General features: G+C 49.2%; 1 protein-coding gene across 7 annotated transcripts in view; it reads right to left on the reverse strand.

Annotated features, from left to right (window-relative positions):
- VPS8 (VPS8 subunit of CORVET complex) overlaps positions 1 to 25,270 on the reverse strand; it is a 68,610-nt gene that overhangs the window by 1,597 nt on the left and 41,743 nt on the right. For 6 of the 7 annotated variants that reach the window (XM_042024725.1, XM_042024721.1, XM_042024722.1 and 3 more), the window contains 9 exons: positions 21,781 to 21,922; positions 21,098 to 21,187; positions 20,623 to 20,665; positions 19,746 to 19,849; positions 18,640 to 18,718; positions 17,274 to 17,356; positions 11,223 to 11,303; positions 9,730 to 9,899; positions 8,983 to 9,151 (listed from right to left, as the gene is read on the reverse strand). In XM_042024725.1, coding sequence (XP_041880659.1) covers positions 8,983 to 9,151; positions 9,730 to 9,899; positions 11,223 to 11,303; positions 17,274 to 17,356; positions 18,640 to 18,718; positions 19,746 to 19,849; positions 20,623 to 20,665; positions 21,098 to 21,187; positions 21,781 to 21,922 — 961 coding nt within the window. Of the gene's footprint in view, positions 1 to 5,318; positions 5,393 to 8,982; positions 9,152 to 9,729; positions 9,900 to 11,222; positions 11,304 to 17,273; positions 17,357 to 18,639; positions 18,719 to 19,745; positions 19,850 to 20,622; positions 20,666 to 21,097; positions 21,188 to 21,780; positions 21,923 to 25,270 lie in introns of all 7 variants that reach the window. The other variant, XM_042024724.1, reaches the window with a different exon arrangement.

Genomic DNA, 25,270 nt, shown 5'->3' on the forward strand with positions numbered 1-25,270 from the left:
GGGAAGAACAATTAATCCTGCGCTTGCCCAAAGGACAGTTACACCCCTGCATCCACAGTGAGTTATCGCTGAGCTCTGTCCCTGATGGCGCAGACTGACGGCACCGGGATACCTCTGAGGAAGGAAAAAAGGCACGGGAAAACTCCCTCAGCCAGCTGGAAAGAGAAGTAATGGGCCTCCTCGGCCGAGCAGCCTCTCCAGGCTCCTTCCCAGGCGGCAGCAGCAGCTCCCCCAGCCCTTCCCCGTGTCCCGGCCCCGCCCAGCCCGACACGGCGGCACAGGAGCAACACTGCGAGGGGACACGGGCTGTGTGTGCCCGCTACCCCAGCCGTGACTGCCAGCGACTGTCACCAGCTACCGGCATCCTATAATGGCATCCCGAGCTCCCTCCTCTTGTCCTCTAGAGGGGTGCTACCCACTGAAAGCCAGCAAATGAGGGGCGGAAACGGAGGCAAGGGGAGTCACACAGCGATGGCAGCCACGTCCCCGAGACCGTGGCACTGCCCAGCTGTGGGGTTCGAGGGCAGGTGTCCCCCAGCAGTGAGGGCAAAGAGAGGGCCCAGAGCTGCACCAAGAGCGCTATGGCAGAGAGGGCTGCACACACTCAAACTGCTGTAAACGGCACCATTTACATACCCCAGGGAGAGATGACAAAGCACCACAGATTCTTGTAGGTTTGTTCCATTTATCACACCACAGTGTTTCTATTTTGAATGTTTCTGCTCATACTGCAAAGCAAAAGCATCATCAAGAAACCCCAACAGGAGCCAGGAGAGCAGCCTCCCTCATGAGCAGCAGGCTGGCATCTGTTGTCTCTGGGGATCTATTTTTAAGGGAACGTTCAAATATTTTCTCCAAAACACATTTCCCAGGGGCTACTAACCAAAAATGCTACAGTCCTGCCAGTGGGTACTGACTGAAGCTGCCCTGACTTCGAGCTCTTTGGCAATGGGAGATGCACTGAAGCCCCCCACGGGTTTCCTGAAGCCTGGATAGTTCTGAGACCATCCCAAAGCCACGCACGTCTTGCCTTGGATCATCAGCCTAGGAAGAGAGGAATGTCCTTAGTGCAGATCACTTATGCTGGAAACATTTGCCAAACTCTCTCCTTCCCCTCCAGGATACTGTCTGTAGTGTAAATAACTATTTGCTGATTGCCAGTCAGGGAGCCAGATGTCCCCATTCCCTGCACACCCGGCACAGGGAGGGTCAGGGACTCACAGCCAGCAGCTTGTAGCGGTGCTTCCCAGGGACACACAGGTCATCCTCGCTTGGAAAACACAGAAAGCAAGGAAAAACTGCCCTGCACAGTTCCTGTGGCCACAGGCATTCAAGGACGAGGAAAATGCAATATAATTGGCCTCCCCTCTCCTGCTCTCTCCCTACCACGCGTACGTAACTATCAATCAGGCTGCTCCCAGGCTGATGAGCTGAAATATTGCAGGCAATTCTTTCTGTTGTCATGGAAACAACTGCTGTCAGGCCTTTTCCTTTTTCAACCGTGTCACTAAAGGCATGTTTCCCTTCAGGAGCCACGGGAGGCTCCCGGGGTCCAGCAGCAGCACTCAGGTGTCAGTGGAAGGTGCTGGGCTCACCTCACAGCACAGCCTCTGTCTCCAGAGCTGGCCAGCTCCAGGATGGAGCCCTCAGCACCTCCAACCCATTTCCAGCCACATCCCCACATGCCCCGGGAAAGGCCTCAGACGAGACACAGAACCCCAGAGAGTCAGTTCATCTCCTGAGGATCTGGGCCAGGAGGAAGGAAAGAGGCTTTTTTCATTTTCCAGCTCCCCTGGATCCCACCACTAATGCTAATCCCCACTGCACATTTTTCTTGCACATATTCCACCCCTCTGGTAGTCACACACAGCCCTCCCAAGCCTGCAATTATCTTTAATTTAGCATCTACAAATTCCATCGTCAGCCAGTGCCTAAGCAAAGCAGATCCCAACAGTTTGAGCAGAGGCACCATCCACAGTCACACCAAGAAACCCATCCCAGAGCTGCCCCTCAGCCATTCCTTCCACACAAGATACTGCTGCATCAGTTGGAGCTTCAGAGCACCCCACTGCCCCAGGGGCTGCTCCCTTAACACAAGGAGATGCAGCCAGAAGTCCCGGGGAAGGTTTTGGGATTCCCAGGAACAAAAGCAACCCCCGCCATGTTCCCATTTACAGAGCTGAGCCCACAGGCAGTGGACACCAAGCCCACCCTTGGCCTTCCTCCCCTGCTTCCCCATGGCTCATCAGCCTTACAAACAAGTACTCAAATTCAGGGCTTTAATGAAAGCCCAGCCAATTAACCTTAAACTAAGTAAATCCACCTCTCTTCTGTCAGATAAGGCCCTGCTGTTCCCAAGGTGCTCCCAGGAACCTGGAACAATCAACCAAAGAGAGAGCAAGGCAGGCTGTGACCCAAAGTCACTAGAATGACACTGACATGACAGAGCTGTTAAGGAATTCGGGGAAACCTCAGGACTCCCCTCTGAGAACAGCAGTGTCCTGCTGCTGCTGCCAAGCTCTGCAGAGCCCCTGCCCAGCGAGGCTCCGGGACAGGCACCGCCCCACCCATGGCTGCATGGGGCCAAACCTGCCCTGGGACAGCCCCAGAGCCTCCAGAACCTCACCTGTGGTAGCACACAGGGGCCAGCAGTGCCTGGCAGCAGGTGAGCCCTGCCTGCTCCCCATCAGAGGCAGCCAACAGCCCCGGCTGCCCAGGGCAGAGCAGCCTCCCCAGCACAGCCAATCTGTCACACAGCCCTGGCCTCTCACTCCTCAGCAGCACCAGGGGAAAGGCAGATGTCTCTTATTTCCAGCTGAACTTGGCTGAACTTGAGGAGCAAACCTCCCACTCAGGGCCTGGGAGAGCACAGGTCTGTTTGTGCTCTGACAGTCACGGCTGCAGCCACGTGAGACTGCAGTGATGTGGAGAGGAGGGCACGGTCTGTGTTAGACAGGGAAGCACACAAGCACATCCCTGTGCTCCCACACATGCTCTGGGTAGCTGCTCCTGCCTACACCAGGCACTGCTGGGATATTCCCTTGGACTTCCACTGAGGCCTTCAGCCAAAGGAGCAATAACACTGCTCAGGGTTAATTAGACAAACACAGCCCCCACACATCCTCACTGGGCACCACAGCCCAGCAGACAGGGTGCTCATTTCCCATCCAGCAGGCTCCCAGGGAAGCATGGCAGCACATGGATTAAATGTTAAATATGATGCCCAACGGGCCTGTGCTTGGGCTGAGCTCAGCACCTGTACATTCAGAGGCCTCATGCAGAGAATTCCTGTCGTAGAGATGAGCCAAGAGGCTGCTGAACAGATCCCACAGTGCCAGCCACAGAAGGCTGAGGAGGTGCAGTGTTCTCTCAAGGGCAGGAGTTGGGGAGAGAAAAGGAAGGTAATCACACAATATCCCAAGTTGGAGGGACCCACAAGGATCAGGGTCCAGCTCCTGGCCCTGCACAGACCCCCCAACACCCCCACCCTGGGCATCCCTGGCAGCGCTGTCCAAACGCTCCTGGAGCTCTGGCAGCCTCGGGGCCGTGCCCATTCCCTGGGGAGCCTGGGCAGTGCCCAGCACCCTCTGGGGGAAGAGCCTTTTCCTGATCTCCAGCCTGAGCCTGCCCTGACACAGCTCCAGCTGTTCCCTCAAGTCCTATGTAAAAGACACACAGAAGAGGGAAGAAGTCCTACTTGGTGTAAGGGTTAGTGACTCTCCTGCCAGAGGCTTACTGGTAATGTGACCCCAAACCTTACAGAAAACCCAAGGGAACACCTCTGTTATCCGTCCCCTTCATCTCTCCTGACCCCTGGGGGCAGCCTGGCACTGCTGTGTACCTGGGAGGTCCAGAACGTGCCCAGCCCAGCCCTGGCCCCGGGAGCTCAGCTGCAGCTGCCCAAACCTGTCGGTGCCCAAGTCACACACAGACCACAGGACATTGTTCTCCTTGTGCCATGGGCTGCGAGGGGGTCATGGCAACTGCAGCTTCCCCTGATGGGATTTACCAGACACTGATGCTCCCCTGCTTTCCTGAAAGCCACCATCCAGAACAGCCACTGCCCCCTTGGCTACAGCCAGAACCACCAGCACAGCCAAAATTCCCTCTCCTACCCTCCCCCTCCCACCGAGGGACTACAAACAGCCAAAGCCTTGCTTGCCTTTATTTTGCTCCCCTCCTTCAGAGGAACATCAAAGGCAGGAGTCAGCTGCACCCTTAACCTTGGGCCAGTTGGTTATTTCCCAGCTTGGCATCACAGAGGGGAACAGCCATTCCCCCCCAGCAGCAGCAGGAGCCAGCCCAGCCCGAGGAACAGCTCCCCTGGGACATGCCCCTGCTCCCAGGCCCCTCTGTGAAGGCAGAGTGACCTCCTGCCCTTCCCTGGTGCTGTGCTGGATCCCGATGGACACCTCCTGGGCTGTGGGGCACCAGCTCAGCTCACGGGACCAACAGGGACTGCTGCAGTTTATGGGAACATCCACAGGTTGCTGCAGCCCAGCAGCTGCCACTGCATTTCAATGAGTCTGTTCTACACATCCTCCCAGACTGGCATGTTTTATTAAAAGGGAGGAAATTTTCATCAAACTGTAGGAATAGTTTCTTAGAAATTGAGATGTAAAGTCAAGCCGAGATTTCCCACTGCAATTTTGCCATCTTTGCTTTTAACCAGGCCATGACCCTTCCCCAGGTGATCTCGGTCTCACTGCTCCAGGCAGTTTGGAATCAGCTGTCCCTGCTCCCTGTCAGCCTCTCATGGGCCCCAGAGTGCCAGACTTTGGACTGTAGGCAGTGGATGGACTATTCTGCCAGGCTGCAGATTGCTCTGAAGGAAGGCCAGGGGACACAATTACAATTCACTCTGATATTTCTCAAAAAAACCCCACAAAATAACAAAACTAACCCACTCCTCCAGTATGAGAAGCCCAAGAAAACAGTCAATTTTGATTTAAAAGCTGCTAAAGGATAATTCTGGTTTTCAAATCAGTCTTTTCCAATTTGTACTGTTTTCAGTTTTAGCTTTGGTGCCAGTCCTCCTCTACCCGCTCACGAGACATCTGCACTCAATATTCTTCTTACTAGATCACTTTTGTTTCCATTACAAGCAATCTTTAACAGATGTTCTGTGTCTCCAGTTCCTTCCTCACATGGATTTCTGTGTACTGCTGAAGTGAAGGAGTCCACCTCCAACGCCAAAGGACTGGATATTTGCTCAGTTAATTTGTGCATGGGAACATTCTCCACAGAGCAGAGAACGCCCACCCTTGTAACTGTATAAAACACTAATTGTCTCTGTGGTGTTACTGCGGGGATCACACCCAAATATTTTCGAAGTTACAAACCCCTTGGAAGTTTTTGATATTGCTGGAGACAAGTTAATAACTGATGGCCACTGTCACCCTGAAAACAGTAACACTGGTCTGTCTTCTGATGGACGGAGGTGATGTCAAGCTCTAAAGTAAGTTTTGGTGAAAAATCCCATCCTAAACCTTCACCGTGTCCCAGCAGAAAGCACATGGTGCAGAGGGACCTTTAAGGTCACGTGAGGGATGTGGTAGCAGCCCCTCACACGTTGGAGTCGTTCCCGAGGCTCTGGAAGGCTGTCACAGGGAGGGACATTGGAAAGCTGCAGGACAGAGCCCAAAGGTAGAGCCTGACAAACTGGATTAACTATGGATCAAGTCCATTGTCCGTCCTGGCGTGACTTGACAGGATTATACTCCTGAATAAAACATATTTGCCATCTGGACAGCTCCAACAACAGCATGCTCAGAACTCCTCAGACACAGAATAACCAGAGCATGGCAGCTCAGGGGCTCATGGCAGGGCTTATGGCCCAGGAGCCAAGGCTCTTCCTCTCTCTGATCCCCAGTGCACAGGCTGGCAGAATAAATTGAAAACATGAGCTAGCTCACTGAAATGAGGCAAATGAGTTTTGGGGATCAGGGACTGATAGCCCTGGAGCCTTTCCCACAGGTATTTGGGCAGTGGCCCAGCTGCTGAGCCCTCACCCCCCCACACCTCAGTGAGCTCCAAGCACCACAGCACAAACACAGTTTTGCAAGTGGATTAGAGACCCACCATAAAAACAAGCTCCCATTTCTTTTAACTCTCATTTAGGGTATGCTCTAAGGTAGGGAGGGCGGGACAGATGATCCTCAAGCCCCAGAGGATTACCCCTGGGAAGCCAGCAAGGCTCAGGGGTAACACAGAAAGCACAAACTTTTGGTAGCAGAACCAGAGGAAAGAAAACCCCCTGCGCCCTTCTCTCTGTTCCCCTTGGCTGGGGTAGGGTGTGCCAAGCCCTCATCCTAGTCAGGCTCCACTTAAATCCATGCTGTCACTGATCCCATAATGGGTCAGTGCTGGCCTGTGGTGTCTCTCCAGCTCCCCAGTTTCAGGGAATGGCCCCAGCACCACACAGAGCACAGGGGCAGGGGAAGCGCTGTCTGTTGGGCTGTCATTTCACATACACATCTCAGCCACACTGCACGATTCCAACTGACAGCCTTTGCCTGGGCAGGGCAGAATTAGTGCTGTGAAATGCACTCCAGATGCTCAGTGGCATTTCTCAGTATGACTCTACTCCTAATTCAAGGCTTCCTAAGAAAATAAATACCTCAACTGAAGATCTCTCTATGGAAAAAAAGCCCCACAAACCAAAAACAAGAAAAACCCCATATTAGATTTTGCCAAGAGAGGAACTAAGCTTTCAGGGTCTTTAAAGGGGCTGCAGGGAAACACCCTCCCCACAGATCTCTGAGCAGAAGGGCCTGGAAGCTCTGGATCTGACTCTCGGGAGGGCAGGGCTGGAAGCACAGTGGTGTTAGCAGGACCTCCCTCAGGATTTCCTGCTCACAAACACCAGCTGTGGAGGCCAGAGCAGCTTCTCCAACCCAGAGCCCTGGGTCTGGCTGGGGCCAGCAGAGCTAAGAGAGGACACAGAAAGGCCCCATCTCGCCCAGTTTGCATTCCCAGCATTCCCCCAGCACAGAAAGTCTGCCCTGTAACTCAGCCCACGCCGGGTCAGAGGAATCCTTATCTCCCAGGGTTAATTAACGCTGCTAAGCAATGATTGTTCAGCAGACAAACTTCCTGCAGGAGCTGGAGATTCTCCAGTCTATTGCCAAGTCTAAATATGCTCAGCTTTTTAAAGATGTGACTGTGCAACAGTTTGATCACATGCAAGTACAACAGTTAAATATTGTAATTAAATAGGTGAGGAACATCACAGACTTGGAGAGGATCTGGGACACAGGGAGGAGGAGCTGGGGGCCTGAGCAGTGCTCTGCTGAACCCAGGCCAAGCTCTGCTGGCCTGGGCTGTGTGTGTGGAACAGGAAGCCATGGCTTCCCTGCCAGGAGCATGTGACAGCAGCAGGGCAGCATCCCACACTGGAATGGCCTGGGATGGACGCTTTCCAGCTAGCACTAGATGATCCATGCTGTAACCCTTCTTCCCCATCCAGTCTCTCCACTTCTCCCTGTAGGCCGTGAGTTCCAGCCAGCCCTTCACTTTCATCAGTTAAATAAAGGGAAGCACCTTCTCCTCCTTACCCCAGCCACTGTCGCGGCATGGGGAGCATTTTCCCCTTCTTTCTCTACAGGGTAAGTCAGACTGAAGTCAAAGGAGAGCCACAGGGGCTCCCTGACTGACTTCCCATGAAAAACCCAGGGATAACCCAAGTATAAAGCACTGGAATCAAGTGTCAGGCACTTGAATGCTGAATGCAGTTTTAGTACTTAATTCTGCCTCTAGTTTTTAAGCTACACCCCAGCCTGTCACCCCCATTTACACCCACTCCTTTGGGGCAGGAGTGCAGAGGGTGAGATGTGGGGCTGCTGAACCTTCCCAGCCTTAGGTCCAGTGCCCACATCCCACTGCAGCAGGACAGGACACACACACTGCTCAGCCTAGGTGGATCACAGTCGATTTCCAAGCTCCTGGGAAAGCTTTGGTGCTGTCACCAAGTCAAACACAGACACAGCCTGACTGCAGAGACTGCATGGTGCTCCACACAGGCCTGTGAGATTCCCTTTTCCCACATCTCCCCCAAGCAGGAAGCCTCTCCTGTGGGTGCAGCAGCTGGCTAAGGCCCTTAGACAGCTTTGGATGGGGATGGGTTTGGCAGGAATTGAAATCATTTGCTAGAACAAAACCCAAGTACGACTATAAGAACGTACTCCAAGATTGAATTATTTTGGTTCCAGGAGTGAAAACGCAGCTCTGTGCACATCTGTACGGTGACAAATGCACAGAGCACCCCGAGGCAGCTGGGGACAAACCCTCACCCAGGGGCTGCTGGAACGTGGAGCAGCAGAGCTCAGCTGCCCCGTGCAACATCCCTAAAGACAACCCAACAAACCACCTGCCACAGGGGCTTACCCTCCACAGCACCAGCCCAGGGAAAAGACAGCTCCATGCATATTTGAGGCTGTACTTCAGTTTGAATTAGGGATGATGAAACTTTCAGTGCACAAATACTGACAATAAATACAAGTTAATTCTCTGTTCTTTCACCCAAATCCAGCTGCATCAATTTTGGTTATACTCAAGCTTCTTAAAGCATTGTGCAAGCACTTAGTGAGTCAAATCAATCCCAGACCTTTTATCCAGAGCCAGATTATCTGCTAGGAAGGTGGAACAGAGGCTCCACAATCCAGCCACAAGGAATGCGTCAGCTTTCAATCTAAGTTTTATGTGAAATACACCTAAGAATAATTTGACAGGAATTGTCCACACAATCAGCTGCAAGCATCCAGCTGCCCCTCACACCAGCTCCTAGACCTTCTGGATGAACAAATTTCCACGACTTTCAGAGTTGTACCCCCACCAAAACAAACGGGCATTCAGAAAAGTGACCAATTAGCTGCTGAGAGTGTTTGACAGGTACTGATCAGGGGCTTGTCTGGAAGCACAGACAGACAAAGAACAAAGTGATGATGAAGTTTACCTGAAGAGAAACCACCTCACAAGCCTTACCTGTGCCAGGGATGCTGCAGTCCCTTTTTTCAGCTCTGACAAGTTTTCACTCAGCTTCCCTCCCTTGTTGCTTGAGTTGCATTTGTAGCACATCCACCTCATGATGCCCTTGGTGACCATCCCACACTCCTTACTCAGCAGGCACAGCGAGTGGTACAAGTGGCCACAGCTGGGAAGAGAGGGAGTCAGTTCTGGGAAGCAGGGCAGCACCTCCCTCCTGAGCTCTGCACGGTGGAGGGGAAGGGGCTGGCCAGGGGGAAAAGGCTGGATCTGGGAGTACAGATCACCCTCCTGATTTCCAGGCTCACAGAATCAACACTGGAAGCCCATTTGCTGATACAGCTACAGACTATAACGTCAAGGTAACAGTGATTTCACCTTCTTTTACAGACACCTGGGCACAGACAGGACATGGGAGATGCCAGGGCTGTGGCAGATCCAAGATGTACAAACACACAAATGAGCCCAGGGTGCTGCAGTGCCCAAAGCACACTGCTGGGAGAGGGGACAGAAAACTGACAGCCAGCTCCTGGAACCGGGAGCCAATTCCTCCTGCCAGGCAGAGCTGGCTGCATGCAAAGCAGGCTCTGGATGGGTGTGATTAGCCAGCCCTCTCACCCTGCCAGGCAGCAGGGAGATGTGCTCCCAGGAATACAGAGCGTTACTCAGGTGAGCCAACCAGTAAATTTGTTTCCCCTTTTAAACTATCAACATGATCACAGCTGCAATCCCACCCCTTAACTTTACCTGAAAACAATGATTTCATCAGCAGTTTCTTGCCTCCTTTTGTACTGCTGGAGACAGATGCAGCAGTAATCCTGCTTTGGGGTAAGGCCTCTGGTGACAGAGGCTCTCAGGTTACACAGGGACCAGTGGAGATCGTGGTTTAAAAGGCTCGTGGTTGTCTCTAGAAGGGTCTGTGTGGAAGACAACACACAGAGTAGGTCAGTCTGTCACCTCCAGACTGCAGGAACTCCCTGCCGACCAGTTCTTCACAACAAGCAGCTTAGCAGCTCACTAAGAGCAGAAACAACCCAATAAAATCACTTCTCCTCCTATGCTTTCTATCCACTGACCTCAAAACACTTATCCTTTCATCACATGTTAATGGAGCAATTCCTCTGCACTCTCAAATAGACAAGTCCTGTATTGACTTTTGCCCAAGAGCATTAAGAGAGGCATGGCAGGCCCATTTTCTCATCTTCCACACTAAACCTTCTTTTTCTCTCTCCTACCTGGCAAGCTACTGCTTACATCCCCATTTTAGGAGAAATGTGCTAATAAAAATCAAAGCTCAAATGCACTATGGCAATTAAAGTCTTAAAAAAACCCCTGAACTGCTCATCTGCTCGTCCTTCCCGAGGGATGCCCATTTTCAAAGAGCCCAAAGAACCACCCCGGGTTTCCAGCATCGGGTTTCTCCCAGGCACAGGGGCTCTGCTCCCTGCTCCATCTGTGCTCCACAGCAGCAGCTGCAAAAGGCTGCACCAGAGGGTCCCATCTGGGCACACAGCCTGTCCCTGAGCTGCCGGGCAGGGACAGGGGGCAGGAGCTGCCCACACCTCCTGCAAGAACCCAAACACAGATAAAAGCTCCTGGTGTGCAGCCTCCACAGCAAAGCTATTTCCCACTGTGTTTCTGCACTGGCTGCTGGTGCCCGGGGGCCTGCCCTGAGCAGCAGCTGGGATGGCACTGCCACATGAGCGGGGAGAGGGACCTGGAGGAGCACTGTGCATCCTGTTTAGGGGGAAAGGAGTTTCAGAAAATTGCTGAAGTGTAGAGACTGCCTGGGATTTGGGACTGGACTGAGAAAAGCAGGACTGAGATTAAGAGGAAATCACATCAGGTCACAGAGAAGTGCAGCATTACCACTGGGAAGTATAAGAACAGCCTAGCTTAAAAACCTGTTATTTAAAACTGCTTATAAAGACAAAACATATCAGCTTTGTGCCTTCGAGTCCCTAACTGCAGGATGAGCTGGAGAAAAAGCAGATGTTTACCCTTCTGGCACATTTAACACAGAACTGAGCTGCAGAGGTGGTCACCATGTACCTGTCAGTCCCTTCACTTGCAATCTGTGAGCAAAACAAACTCCCTCACCACCCCCCAATCACACAGAAATCACTCACATGTCCATTGACTTTGCCCTGCAGACAGAAATGACAAATGAGAGAGAGAGCAATAGGCCAGGCAGCTAAAATAATGCTGCAGTGGGCAGAACAGAAACACAGGCAACTTACTTGTTCATAGTTGAAAGTGTCCAGCATTCCCAGGACAAGCCCTTGAATTTCTCCAAGTTTCCCTTTTCCATAAACTGGATCCTGTATGAAGAAATGCAAAGCTGCAGATGAATCACAGGATACGACCATTCTGATTCTTTTTAGGTCTTTTTTTTTCCTCTGGATTGGAACTGCAAACAGAAGCTACGACTGCAGAGTTAACTATGCTGCACATGCACAGGGACAGCAGAATAATCCCATGTACTGATGGGAAAATCAGTAATTAGCAAAACGCAGTAGATGACAACACCAATATAAATTAGTGTGCCTGGCTCAAAATTGGAAACTCCATTCAGGAGCTGCAGGAGCTGACTGGAGAGTGCACTGAGGAATACTGAAGGGAACAGCGTGGCCAGCCAGCTCCCAGCCCTGCGCTCTTGCCCAGCCAGGGGTGCCTCACCCCCAGGCTCATCCCACACCCCTCAGCTGCAGGCTGGAAGAGCACACCTGGTCACTGGTGAGCCTACATCCCAGCTGGCAGAGGGAACAGGGCCCTGAGGCTCTCCCGGTGCTGCAGGGCTGATTTCCACATGCCCTGAGCAGCTTTATTGCCATGTCCCAGCAGCACAAGCACAGGCCTGTGGTAGAGGTCATCAGCCTGTGCACCTCCCCCGTCCTCCAGCTTGTTCCAGCCCAAACATCCCTGCACACCCACCCTGGCACCCCCTGAAGCACCACTCTGTGCAGGAAGCTGTCTGGTGGGATGGGCAGGACATTGCCAAAATGTCCTGATGCATGATGTGGAAAGGAAACTAACCCAGAGAGTAGAAAAATGGTGGGGACACAACGGAAACAGGAACAGGAGTGGGATAAACAAGCTCTGGATAAGATGAACGAGAGAAGGAGTAGGAGCAAGGCTGATTCCATGCTGGGACTGGGCAAGGAGAATTGAGAGTGGAAAAGCCAACTGACAAAGACAACTGAAGCAGCATGGAAGCTACACTGCAAGACACCCTGAGGGATCACCAAAGCTACAGAAAGCAAGTCAAGGAACTCTTGAACAACAGCCCTCATGGGCAACGTGACAGGCAGAAACACCAACGTTCAAACCTGAATGAAAGCAGCCCTGAGTTACAGCACTGAGTCAAAACCAGCTGTGGATCTGGAGCACGCTGGACGAAGCACAAAGAGCTGAATGTGCTGCACAGGCTCCTTTTCTGCTGGGTGAACAGCACAGCCTGAACACTCCGAGGCTCCCTTCTGCCTGCACCATTTAGCAGCACGGCACAGGAAGTGCAGTGCACTGAGTCACTGCAGGGATTAGGGATGCAATGGAATTCCACAGCAGGAATGTGATCCAGAGCACAGAGCAGTCAGGCAGGCAGCCAGCAGCTCCTCTTCTAAAGCCCTCAAGTACATGGCCAAGAGGTCACTCACAAACTGTCCAGATCCCACCATTTCCATACAGCACCTCAAACTTCCTAAGCTGCAAGTGGACACTTTCAAAGCCACAGGCTTGCTGTCTGGACACACAGCAGAGGAAGAGGAGATGTGAAGAAGAGAGAAGAATAAAGATCCACCTGCACCTTCGCAGAGGGACAACACAAGTCTGAGGGCTTTCAGTTGCTGTCTTTTCCTCAAGTCATGCTTGATGAGCTCTAAAAACAAGAAAATGGACTTTCTTCTCTACAGGGGAGGCCCATGGCCAGGCAAAGCCTCACCCCGAGCCTGGCAGCTCAGTGCCAGCAGTGAGTCCATGGCCATTCCCTGCCAGAGCCACCCGATGGGATGGGCTGGAGCTGCCTGCCTGCCTCCAGCATCACACCCACAGCCCCCAGGTCACTCCTCCAGACGCTTACAATGCTTCCAAACCACAGCTTCAGACCCCACAAAATTTCCAGTCACAAAAGCCTCACAGGATCAATTACTTTTATGGAGGAATATCTTTCATTAATTCCACCTTAGAAAATTGGTTTTGGGTTGGAGTTCAGGCATGCTGCAGACTTGGATGTGCCATCCTGTGCAGTGGAACAGGCACTGCACCAACCAGGAACAGAGCCCAGCAGCTGCTCCCAGGCTGGTGCTGCCCTGGGAACGTGGCATGGGCACAAGGAGCCAGAGCCAAACTGGCTGCCCAGGGCTGCCACCAGCAAACAGATGGGGAAGAGCTGGCAGGGATCCACACACAGCCCAGAGGTGCTCGTGCAGCCCTTTCAGCCAGCTCTGTCTCTTCCATTTCCCATTTCTTCCTGGGTCCAGGAAATAGCACTTGCTTTGCTACCAGTGCTAATAGATGCACTCTGCAAACACATTCACTTCTGCTTCTCCCCTCTGCAAGGGGCCAGAGCAACCACTGCACACACAACTAATCCCAGTGCTGATCCCCCGGACTAGGAAGAAAAACAGCCAAAGCCCTGTGCAGGAATGGAAAAAATACAAGGAGAGACTTTCTGGATCTTTCTGCTTCCACTCTGGAACAGTTTTTAAGAGAATCCTTCCTTCCCCTCTTTGGGGTCCCTACAGGTAGCTTTTGCATTTCTGGCTTCTCCAGTTCTCCATTTTGAAGGAGGCATCATCTGCATCTGTTTACAAAGCATTCATGAAGGATTACAGCTTTGTAAGGGAATTAACACTCAGCCTCAGCCCTCTTCAGAGAGCACTCACATCCTTAATAACATGGCATTTTTCTTAATGCTCAAGAGGATTCCTCTGGTATCTCTCCTAATGTGGTTAGTTCAGACTTCCCAGTTAATAACTAACTCCCCAACACTACAAAGGATGAGCAGGAGCAGATCTATCAATTGTTATTTCACATGACTTCGGTTAGATAATGCTGAGCCCAAGAGCTGGGAAAGGCAGGTGCCAGGAGCCTGCCTGTTCTCTGGGAAAGCTGCAGGTCTGGCCCCAGCCCTCGCAAGGTGCCCTTTGGCCAAGCACTTTGGTTGCAAACTTAACATTTGCATAAAGTATAATCTGTAAGTAGTTAAGCCCAGAAGAGGAAGAAAAACAGTCTGCTAAAATTGGAATACTCTAATTCCTTTTCAGAAAAGGCAAGATAATCTACCTCAGTTTACTGATGTTATCCCACCTTCCAACAAATCCCCAGTGAATTCCTGGGCAGCTGTGCCACCTCCCAGCCTATCTATGCTCTACCACCAAGCCTTGAGCTCTGCTGGAACAGCATTTAAGGGCCCTGTCAGACAAGCACCACTTCTAATTCTGCATTTGACCAAAATATTTGGAGGGCTTGGGAAAGGCTGTATGCACTCCAGGGCCCAGAAAGGCTGGTTTCAATAATTCCTTGTGGTCACAGTAAAGGTGGCACATCAGCAGCACATCTAAGTGCCCTGCAGAGCACTCAGAGCCAGGACAGAAGGGTTTGCCACCGGGGTTTGGAATTTTACACGGCTTCAAAGAGCAACTACACAGCTCTGCAAAAGGAACACCCAGCCAGGGCTAACAACACAAGGCTCTTCCTGTCTGGGAAAGCACCACCTGTGCCTGCCATGTTGTGATTCTTCCCTGCAGGGCACTTGGATGGCATTCCCCAGTAACCCAATGAAGCAGACGACTGGGAGGCAAAAAATCCTGTGCTCTCTGCTGCCTAGCTCCAAGGGAGTTCTCACCCTGATCCCCAGCAGGGCCAGGGTTCAGAATCCCTGAACATTTGAGCTGGGCACTCATGACAAGGCCACAGAGTAAGACCTGCTCATCACCATCCCAACACCAGCTTCCAGGTGGATTCAAGGCATTGTTCTCCCAAGGGCCAAGCTGTGCATTCAAATAAACTCCACAGAAACCTCCCACAGGCACCCTCTGCAAGCCCTGGAGCAAGAGTTTGACAAAACACAGCCACAAACCCAAAGGCAACAGTGAGCTGGAGCAGTGCAGTGCCAGGAACCCAGGAATAAGGGTTGGTGTGAAGGCAGAGTGAATGGAAATGTGGGGTTAAGGACAAGAGCACAGGGTTCAATGAAGGGTCTGTCCTGTAACAAAGGACACTGTCTCCAGAGGGGGGAACAGGCACTGAAGGCAGCCCACTGGGCAGACCCAGCACAGACAAGCTCTCAGGAGAAGAGCCCATCTCCTAACGAGGAGGATAAGAAGTTGGGAGAGGCTTAAGTAAGCTTCAGAGGTGAAAATCCACCTTTAAACAGCCAGCAATTTCTGAAGGACGCAGCTGAGCTGTTGGCACCAGTCAGAGGATCCCCAGGATGCATCGAGAGGCTCACACCTTCTCTGCTGCCCACAAACAATCCAGGTCACAGCACTCCACACACCTCAGGGGTTTGCAAATGCATGGGTGTGAGTGAAATCTATAGAAGAGTAGGTGTTAAGAGGCAAAGTCAACTTAGAGATCCTGTAAACCAACACCACCTCTCCTTCCATAGGATCTTCTCTTGATCTTTATGACGTTATTTTCCCTACACCTGTTTTTGAGCTACAAGGTACCAATTACTGCCCCATTTTATGAACTTCTGATACTAATGCTGTTTACCTGGAATTCAGTCCTTTTCTCTGCACTTTAAGAAGTCATCATTTTTTGCTCTAGTTGCTCAAAAAATCTGCCTTACCAAATCTCTCTTTAGTCAGACTGAATTTGTCAGGCTGGCCAGGGAGGTGGAATGAGCAGGAGCAGGTCCCCCCTGCCTCCAAACCCAGTGACCAGAGCTCCACATGCTGCTCTCAGTGATGCCTGACCCATTTCTGTCCTCAGTAAAGCACTCCACCTGATGTAGCATCCCCTCAGCCTCCCCAGCAGAGCCATCACACCATCCACTTCCCTCTACAACAGACAAAGACATTTCACTCCCCTGCTGCCTCCAGGACATCAGTGCCAGCCCCTGGAACAAGGATTTTCTATTGCTGCTAAAAGAGTCCACCAGAAAAGAAATAGAATGAAATATGTGAAGATTGCCATCAACAAAGTGTCCCTTCATCCCAAAGGAGAACAGCATCTTCCTCCACACTGTCACACCTGCCAGCTGTGTTATCTGCACAGTGGTCACTGCTTTGACTCCCACCCCATCCTGGCAGTTCTCAGCACAACCCAGGGAAGCCTCCCTTCCCTGGCAGCCTTCCACTCACTCACAGCTTCTCCATCGTTTCCTGCCTACATTAAACATCAAACAAAGCCCAACAGGAAATTATACCAAAACCTCAGCTAAAAGTAGACTAAATAAGTTACTGAAGAGCCATGAGGTTTGCTTGACACTTCCTATCTTTGATAAAACCACAGTTCATTTGAACACGCTTTTTATCCACTCTCTTACATCGTGCTTTGCTATCTTATGAGTTTGTTCAAAATCCAGGACTGTGCATATTATTAAGATCAAACCAAGAGGTTGCTAGAGGTGTGTGTTCACCCTGTAGTGCCTGTAAGCCCTTTTCCTCTCTCACCTGGAACAGAAACCCTCAACAGTGTTTCAACACTCAACCCTTCAATTGTTCCACTCCACAACACAGACAACTCTTCTAATTCCTTTTCTGCATTTCTCAAGGTTTGTTATCAAATTCCAACATCAGCTTTCATCTGTTTTGCAAATTAACAAATTATAGTCGCTTGTGATCTCTCAACCCAAAGCTCTGCTTAAAATCAGCTCTTCTGCAAGTTTGCTACTCACTAACTGCATCTCTAAAATAATATTGCACCATCAATAACATTTTGGGCCCAATCATGATCTTTCTGCAAAAGCCTACACACTTTGCTGTAGTGTCTTCACAACTGCCCATCCCAGAGGGCTTCAACAAATTTAGTGCCAAGTTTTGGGAAATTCATTGTGGCTTTGCCCCTAAACCTGCCAAGTTTCAGTTCCAAGTAGTTGCAACCTTTGAGATAGTATTTTATGTGGTTTGCAGGAATTACTTCAACTACACCTTCTCACAGATCTGTGTGCTCCCACACGTCTCCCCAGATAATTCTATCAGCTTTTACACCTTATGTCTCACCAACAGAACTTTTACTGAAACACTGAACAGACAATTAGCTGATCTGATTTCTAATGACCTGGGAATACCTTTTCCCAATAACCAGTGGCACAGCTTGGTGAAACCTTCTCTTCAGGAACTCACCTGGAGAATTCTCTGCAGGATTGAAGGAAGAGCAATAAATGCAGCCATGTTGTTCAGCACTTGCATTGTCAAACTCTTCAAAGCTGGAATGTCAAACACAACAGCCACAGTAGTTCATTAGGATTCCAGGAGTAAAGAGAGATCAGTCTTACAGATAAAGAGTGTTTTATTTCAGGTCATGTTTTCTGGTTTGAAAATAGCTTTTACGTTTCTTCTCCCGCACATACTACACTAAGCACACAGCCTTTTTGCAGCAAAAAGGGTGTTTACAAGGTTTTGATCCCACAATACCTCTGCATTCCTTTCCACACCCCCTACAGTAAACACCCACACTTTGACTTACTTGGTAGCACCCCCATCCACTTTCCTATCACTACCAAACCCAGTTTGGATCCTTGTCTGTGTTATTGCCCACAGACTCTAAAACTTCCCAGTGTTGACCTTTGCACAAAACTTGTTCCTAGATCCTTAGCACAGGTCTGGGACAGAGCAAAAGACATTAGTCAGAGAATCCCAGAGTAGTTTGGGTCGGAAGGGACCTTAAAGCTCATCCAGTCCATGGACAGGGACACCGTTCACTATCCCAGGGTGCTCCAAGCCCCGTCCAGCCTGGCCTTGGACACTTCCAGGGATCCAGGGGCAGCCACAGCTGCTCTGGGCACCCTGTGCCAGGGCCTCAGCACCCCCTCAGGGAAGAATTTCTTCCCAGTATCCCATCTAACCCAACTCTCCCAGCCTTTCCTCCCAGCAGAGCTGCTCCATCCTCTGATCACCTTGGTACCTCCTCCAGGCTCTCTCCAGCAGCTCCACGTCCTTCCTGTGCTGGGGACTGCCAAGACCAAAGCATCTAAGCCCCTTTTTAACTACTCTTATCTCTCCCACAAAGGGAGGCTGCTGTTTGAGGTGTGCTGCTGACTCAGAAGTGGAGTAGAGAATTTAGCTGGTGTATTCAAGTCCTACTGATTTTATATATGGCAGACAGGTGCAGGCAGAGGTGCACAGAAGGGCTGGGCATGCACAGTGTCAGTGCACTACATCATGAGTTCCCCAAGTGCTCACTGCAACCTACAAAGCCTTTGTACACACTGTGCACCTTGGCTCTTTCAGAGACCATCCTCAGTGCAACCAACTTATTAGCACAGCCTGTGGTAGGCTTTCAAAACAAAGTAAATGAAAAAAACCTTATCTACCTGACAGCTGCAGCCTACCAAACACCCAGCCTGAGCTCCCTGCAGGTCAGGGAGCAGGATATTTAGGAATGGAGTCACAAAACTGCTTTTCTTCTATTCATTCATCAGAGGAGAGAGACAGCACACAACTTTTGATATTTTTTGATATCTGGGGCCACAAATGCCAAAGTACTCACATTCAGAGTATGGACACTGCGACGAACCAGAGGATTTCTGTGGGGACATCATGGCCTCCAGCAGGGGAAACCACAGGGCCTGGAATCATTGAAGGTGAGGAAAGAACCAGTAAGAACAGGGCAGTGCTAAAAATGAGCTGTGAACAACGTGAGAAGCCACTGGCCAAGACTCACTTCCACATTCTGAGAACAGAACTGCATTTCTGATGACTGCAGTGGGACAGAGCTGAAACATGGCAAAGTAACCTCAGAGCAAAGCACTGCACTGCAACCTGTGCTTGCTTCCTTCAGTCCCCAACTGCTTCTCCATGTGAGAGGCAAACTCTCCAGGGCAGAGACAGCTCACAGAGTGGGTAGCACAGGAAATGGATCCCAAATGGGAAAAGACATCTAAATTCTCTCCCTATCTGTTGTACAGTGACACCATTGCAGGGATGAAATGGAGCAGGTCACCTCTCACACTGGGCAGTGCTCGTGAAGAAATTACAGAGTTCTTGGCTTTCAGCCATGCCACCTCCTCAGACATGGGAACAACATTCTCTGCTCTGAGCTCAGAAATTACACAAATTATGCAGAATCATAGGACTAAAGATGCCTTTGTGTCACTGGTATGGGCAAAATGGAAATGCAAGATGGGCAAAGCCAGCTCTCTCTGCAAGAGCTCAAGGCAGCTGCATGGCCTCCCCCCCAGAGCCCAGGCTGACACTCAGTTCAGGGGCTGTGAACAGGCTCTGCAGCCACAGTGACAGCAGCAGCAGCTTGGTGCCACCAGGAAGCTGGCTCAGAGCTCACAGTGCCTCTGCAGTGTCTGACTGACAATTGTGCCCAACTTCCATCTGAGGCTGGAAAGGGGGAAAGGCTGTGGTCTCATCCCTTCCTCCCTCGGACCTAAACTTTGCTTTGTGCTTCAGCCTCGTGAGCGAGGATTTCTCTCTTATGGGTCCAAAGCCTGAAGCACCACAAGAAGAACACAAGGAGAGGCACATGGCAACTGCCTGGACATACCAGCATCCAGGGGATGGGGAGAGCAAGACCCACGTGAGGCAAAGCTTCAGGAGACACAGAGGCCTGGGCTGATTTTAGTGACATATTTTTGATGACCTTACCTCTCGCTGTTGCTGGTCTAAACTGTGTGAATTCCTCTGGCAAAGAGCAATTGTTTTCATTAAAGTATCTTCAATATTTTCTAGCAAGGAAGGTTCAGCTGAGCCTAAGTGTCAGAGGGGAAAAAGCAAATTACAATTATAAAAACTATTAGACAAGTTAACTCCCATTAGATAAGTTAACTATCAATCCTTCTGCAAAATAAAACCATGCTGTTCATCTAAAGTCTGCTTACAACTACATTATAAAGACAAGTCCTGGTTTTTGGCACTTTTCCTGAATAGCACAATAAATTGGGCAAATAAAACATTTCACTTAATCCAATAAGGAAGATCTTAGCTGTGGTTTAGGATACAATTAAGTAATGACTATGGGCACTGCATTTAATTAGGTGCCAATGAGTCCTTGGGCTAGTGAACAGCACATCTGTGCATATGCTCATTTTCTGGGGGCAGAACATTCTTACTTATCTGAGAAATTTGCTTTCAAAAAAGCTACTCCCAGCTGTCTCCCATCACTATTCCCATATAATGCCAGCTGAAGCTCAGTGATGAGTTTGAATGGATTCTGACACGGGAAATGTGTTTGGTAAGGCAGTGAGAGGAGCAGTCCCAACAGGAAAAGCTGACAGGGCAGCTGACCACACACACACAAACCATCCCTCACAGTGCTCCAGGTCTCTACTGAGATCAGAACACGAGAGGGAGGGAGTGTCATCCAAATAACTACCACAGCCATGTAAATATGAACAGTGTCACTGCAATGCCTAGAAACCTGCAACAATCTCATTATACCAGGTGTCAGACAGAAGCACTTCACATTTTTGTGTTTATCTGTCTGTTTTTAATAGAAAATGAAATTTAACTTGATAACTCTTACTTTCATCATCTTGAGTAAGCATCAGCAACTTGCTCTGCAATCGCTGAAACAAAAGAGAGGACACAGAACAGTCAACTAGGGAGTTTACTCCCAAGAATCCTGATAGAAATATTTGTCAAAGGTGTGGTTGCACAGGCTCACCCCCATTTTCCTCCCCAGCACAACTAACATGGCATAAACAGCTTTCCAAATATGGAAGGGAAAGCAGGAGCTGAAAGATGATTTTTGGCTATGAAAAACAAATTTCAGCATATATTATCTACTAAATGGCTGAAGACTTCTCAGAAAAATGTACTGATGTTCTGAGTCTGCAGACACCTCCATTTATTAGTATTTGACAGAAGGCAAATGCTTCCCTGGACTCTAGTGGGAAACAAATTGAGGAACAAGGACAACATCCAACCTGAGCACAGGCCACCATACTGATGGCATGGCATGGCAACAATGCCACATTCAGGAGCTGGGAGTACTGTACCTCAAGCATAACCAAAAAGGCACCATGGATATCTCCCTTCTTCTCCAGTAAATAGGAAGAAGCCTCATGGAGCTGATGTTTTTGGGTTATCTGAGTTGAAAGGAAAAAAAAGGTAAACGTCTGTCTGAAGAAAGCTGCCAGTGTTTGTTTATCCACGAGACAATGCCGAGCAGATGGCCAGGGCTGGGAGTGCCTGTGCTCACAGGCACCTTACCCAGGCTGAGCAGCTCTCCTGCATCTCCTTTTATGTCTCAGCTCGCACCATTGCCACCACCAGCACTCAGAAATTACCGCAACAGTTTCCATACAAAGAAGGAACAGTTGCTCTCCCAGCACAAGGCAGATTTTGGCAGTGTTGCTTTCCAAAAACCCCAGGCCTGTGATTTCGTATACCCCCAACATAATTAGCAGCAACACAGCCACCCTCTACTCTGCAGTTTCTCAGCAGCTTCAGAGCACTAACAGCCCTTTCTTATTAGCCCTGAGAGCCAACTCAGAGTCAGCCCTGTGCTGCAGGAGAGCAGTTTAGCAGCTCAGAGGGACGGAGTGTGCTAGAAACAGACTGGAAGATCGTCCAGGAACTAATCCAAGCCTAAGCTAAAGTATCTTTACAGCAGTTTAAAAGGGTAGGAGCTGATTTGAATGCATCCCCTGGCCCCTGTCCTCATACATCCCTTTCCTACCTGGATGGTTTCCTCCAGTCTGCAGTATTCCAGAACTTTGAGTGTCTCCAAAACCTGGTCCGGGCTGTACTGACAGAGCAGCTCGATGAACTGCTCACTGATGCAGGGTGGGAGGTGTAGCAGGTCTTGGTTAATGCCCTCTCTGGAATAAAACAGGCACAAGAGACTCAAGTCAAATTCTAGCCCACAAATTTGGCTAGGAAGAAGAGTTTCTTATTCAATTGTGCGTTGTCTTTTATCCTTAATAGAGAAGGAAAAAAATCTGGTTTTAAGAGAAAAATTATGCTGTTTCTACTAGTTACTGGTGCTGGAGGTCTCTCAGCAGCCATTTCATTTGTTCCACAACATATTCTCCTGATGCCTCAGTACAAATTAAACTCTCAAAGACCCCTGTGAAGAAAGAGACCAGCACAGACACATCTCCAGCAACTCCATGGCAAAGAGGCACAAAGAATTTGCCTCATTTCTTCAATGAAGCCTGATGGTCTGAGAGCTCTGTTCAGACCCTGATTGTCTGTCCTACACACCTGCTCTGCATATGTTTGAGGAAATGTTTTGTTGCTTTTTGTTTATTTTTCCTGAAATTCTTCTTTGACTTCCTTTACCACATTTTAATGTTTCATCCCTTTGATCTACCTCATTGAAAAAGGAACTCATACTTCTTTTAGAGAAACATCCCCATTTTCTAATCCTTAGGCTCATTATTAAGCAAACTCACTCCTCGTGGGGGGAACAGAAGAGAGAACAGAACTGTGAGCAGTGCCCATGTCCCTTTGTCCCCACAGTTTCCTACTAATCTTGTTTTTAAAAAGAGCAATGTGAAGGAGGAGACTTCAGAGTGAGGAGAGAAAGGATGATGCTTTCCTGGAGTCAGATACAGCACCTGCAACCCTTAAATGAACAGCAGCTCTCTGCCACTGCACATTACACTTCCCATGGCAGTTCTAGGACTGGTGCATCACACAGAGAAACAGGGGAAGTTTATCCTGGCTAGGAAACAGGGGTTTCTGCTGAAGTTCCTGCTAGGAAAGGAAATGGATCAGGGTGCATATATTGAGTTCTGTTACCTTTCTGAACACAAATCCCTGAGCAGGAGAAGACCTCTTAGTGTGCAAACCCTACAGCCATGGGATGGAAAAGGTCTGATATCCAGTAGCCTCTATTTCCTGGGAGCTACAAAAGGCATTATCATCCAAGAAAGGCCAGGAGAACGCTGTGCCCTGAGCAAGCCAAGAGAGCAGCTTCCTGTGATTACAATGATTATAAATGCAACATGCCCAGAAACAAAAGCCTCACCCAGGTACTGATCACAGTGTGCAAGGTATGGGCACAGCTCCACAAAAACTGTGCCCAAACTATTGTGTTCTGACAGCAAAGGATGGACTTTGAAGGACCAAACACACACCCTGAATTCAATATTCACCATCCCTGCCTCCCACAACAAACACCCTGTACACTCCCCCAGTGCCTGCAAGGGAGCTCTCCTCTTTCTGTGAGTAGGCTAAAATAAAACCCTCTCTATCTAAAATGATCTCTTGTCTACCAAGACAGGAAAAATGGCAACTCATGCATCTAGAGCATGAGAGCAAACTTCAAGTCTGGAAATAACTCTGGCACCAAGTATTCATGATTTCATGAGCAAGCTCACCCTTCCCTCAGCCATTCATTTCATCAAGAAGCAAAGAGAAGAGACAATGGAAAGAAAGCTGGATTTTGATAATTTCTAAAACTAATCAACAGTCCTAAGTCCTGCTCAGCTCCACAGGATTGTGCTCACTCCAATATGACCATATCTGACATCTCCCCTGCCACACTCTTTCCAAAAAGCAAGAGAGAAGCTGGTTCCCCACAAAACCTGGCACAAGGGAGCCCTGCAAGTGTCACAGGCAGCTGGACACAGAGGAGAGGCCTTGGGAGAAACCCTCATGGTTTAGGAGTCTGTTACTACATTTATAAACCCAGAACACTGTGTGGCTAAGTAAGTTAATATTGTTGGTAAAATATATAAACACAAATGCCAACAGACAATGCGTCCCTGTGTTGGGATTTTTTAGAGGAAAAAACCCAAGAGTTTAAAATGGACTTGTAGCAAAGACTGTGATTAATGAGCTGAGCAATCCCTACTACATTCCCTGTTTCCTGGGGCTGCTTTATGCTACAAACATACAGACATTTGGTTTTAATTTCCCCAGGCAATTCCTGTTAACCCTGCTTCCTCCCTTCCCCCTCCTTAAAAATAAATCTCTAGCTAAATTAAATGGGCCAAATTAATCCCTAATGCAATTCCACCAACTCGGATAGTTAGACCAGCACGATGAGTCTTGTCCCCATATGATCAAGCAATCATTTGTATCTGAGACCTTCAAAAGCTCATTTACTGCTCTAAGAGTCTTTATTTTAACAAGAATTTTGCTTCACAAATGCATGTAAACATTTAGATTGGATGAAAAGAGACTGATGTTTGCAGAAGAGTCTAATCACTATTTTATGTATAAATATACTACAAAGTGTAGGTGTATCTGCACTTAGGGTCTGCAGAGCAAGATTTCTCCTCCTTCCCTGCCTCTCCCAGGATACAGTTCAGCTCCTTGCAATAGGTCTCAGAAGAAAACAACTTCACAGCATGGAGAACAGGCCTCAGGATCTGAGTGTTATTAAGAAAAAGCCATGTGGCCTAGTGCACCACATGGAACATCACCCTTGAGGGAAAAGCACAGACCTGGGGGAAGATGAGTTGCAGAAAGTTGCTTCCCCTTGCTGGCTTGAACACATCACGTGTTGCCTGTGATTAGAAGGTAACTACAGGAGAAATGGGTCTGTATAGCTCTAATTACGGTAGAGTGAAATTAGATACGTTTATTACTCAGAGATTATGGGAGGCACTCTGTACATAAGATTAAAATCCAGGTTAATTACTACCTTCACTGGGTGCAAGTGAAACCACAGCATAAACAAAGTCCTACTTAACATCCAGCTGGGTTTCATTTCTGCTTCACTTCATTTTTTTTTTTTCCAATTAATCATCTATTAACTAAATCATCAGATTTCTTTCCTATAAAACCCAACCAAAACAGCTTTTGATTTTGTTTTGACCCCAGAGAAAACAGGAGGTGTGGAAATGAACACCTTCCACACAAACATGCCTGTAAAACTCAGGAAATAACAAAACATATGTTTGGGGTTTTGGTTTGGTTGTTGGTTGGTTTTTTCCCCTTAATTTACATGCTAAAAAAATCCAAGAGGTGATTGATTAATTCCGGGTTCTGGCTTCCAAAGGATGCTTTTTATTCCACTTCAACAAAAATTGAAACATTGACACTTGGATTTAGATAATATTGCCTTTTACTACTCCTCCTCTTCATTAAGCACAAGTAATTTGTAACTAATTGACAAACCAAGATCTCTCCCTCAGTTGCATTAACAATTGCTTGAAAGCAACTGGAGCTGTGCATTTCTAAGTGTCTTGTGGCATTTGATGCTGATTCAACAG

The sequence above is a fragment of the Corvus kubaryi genome, unplaced genomic scaffold (genome assembly GCF_017639235.1).
Source record: "Corvus kubaryi isolate FWS band 111438036 unplaced genomic scaffold, C.kubaryi_AGA036_p1.0 37264, whole genome shotgun sequence".
Lineage (NCBI taxonomy): Eukaryota > Metazoa > Chordata > Aves > Passeriformes > Corvidae > Corvus > Corvus kubaryi.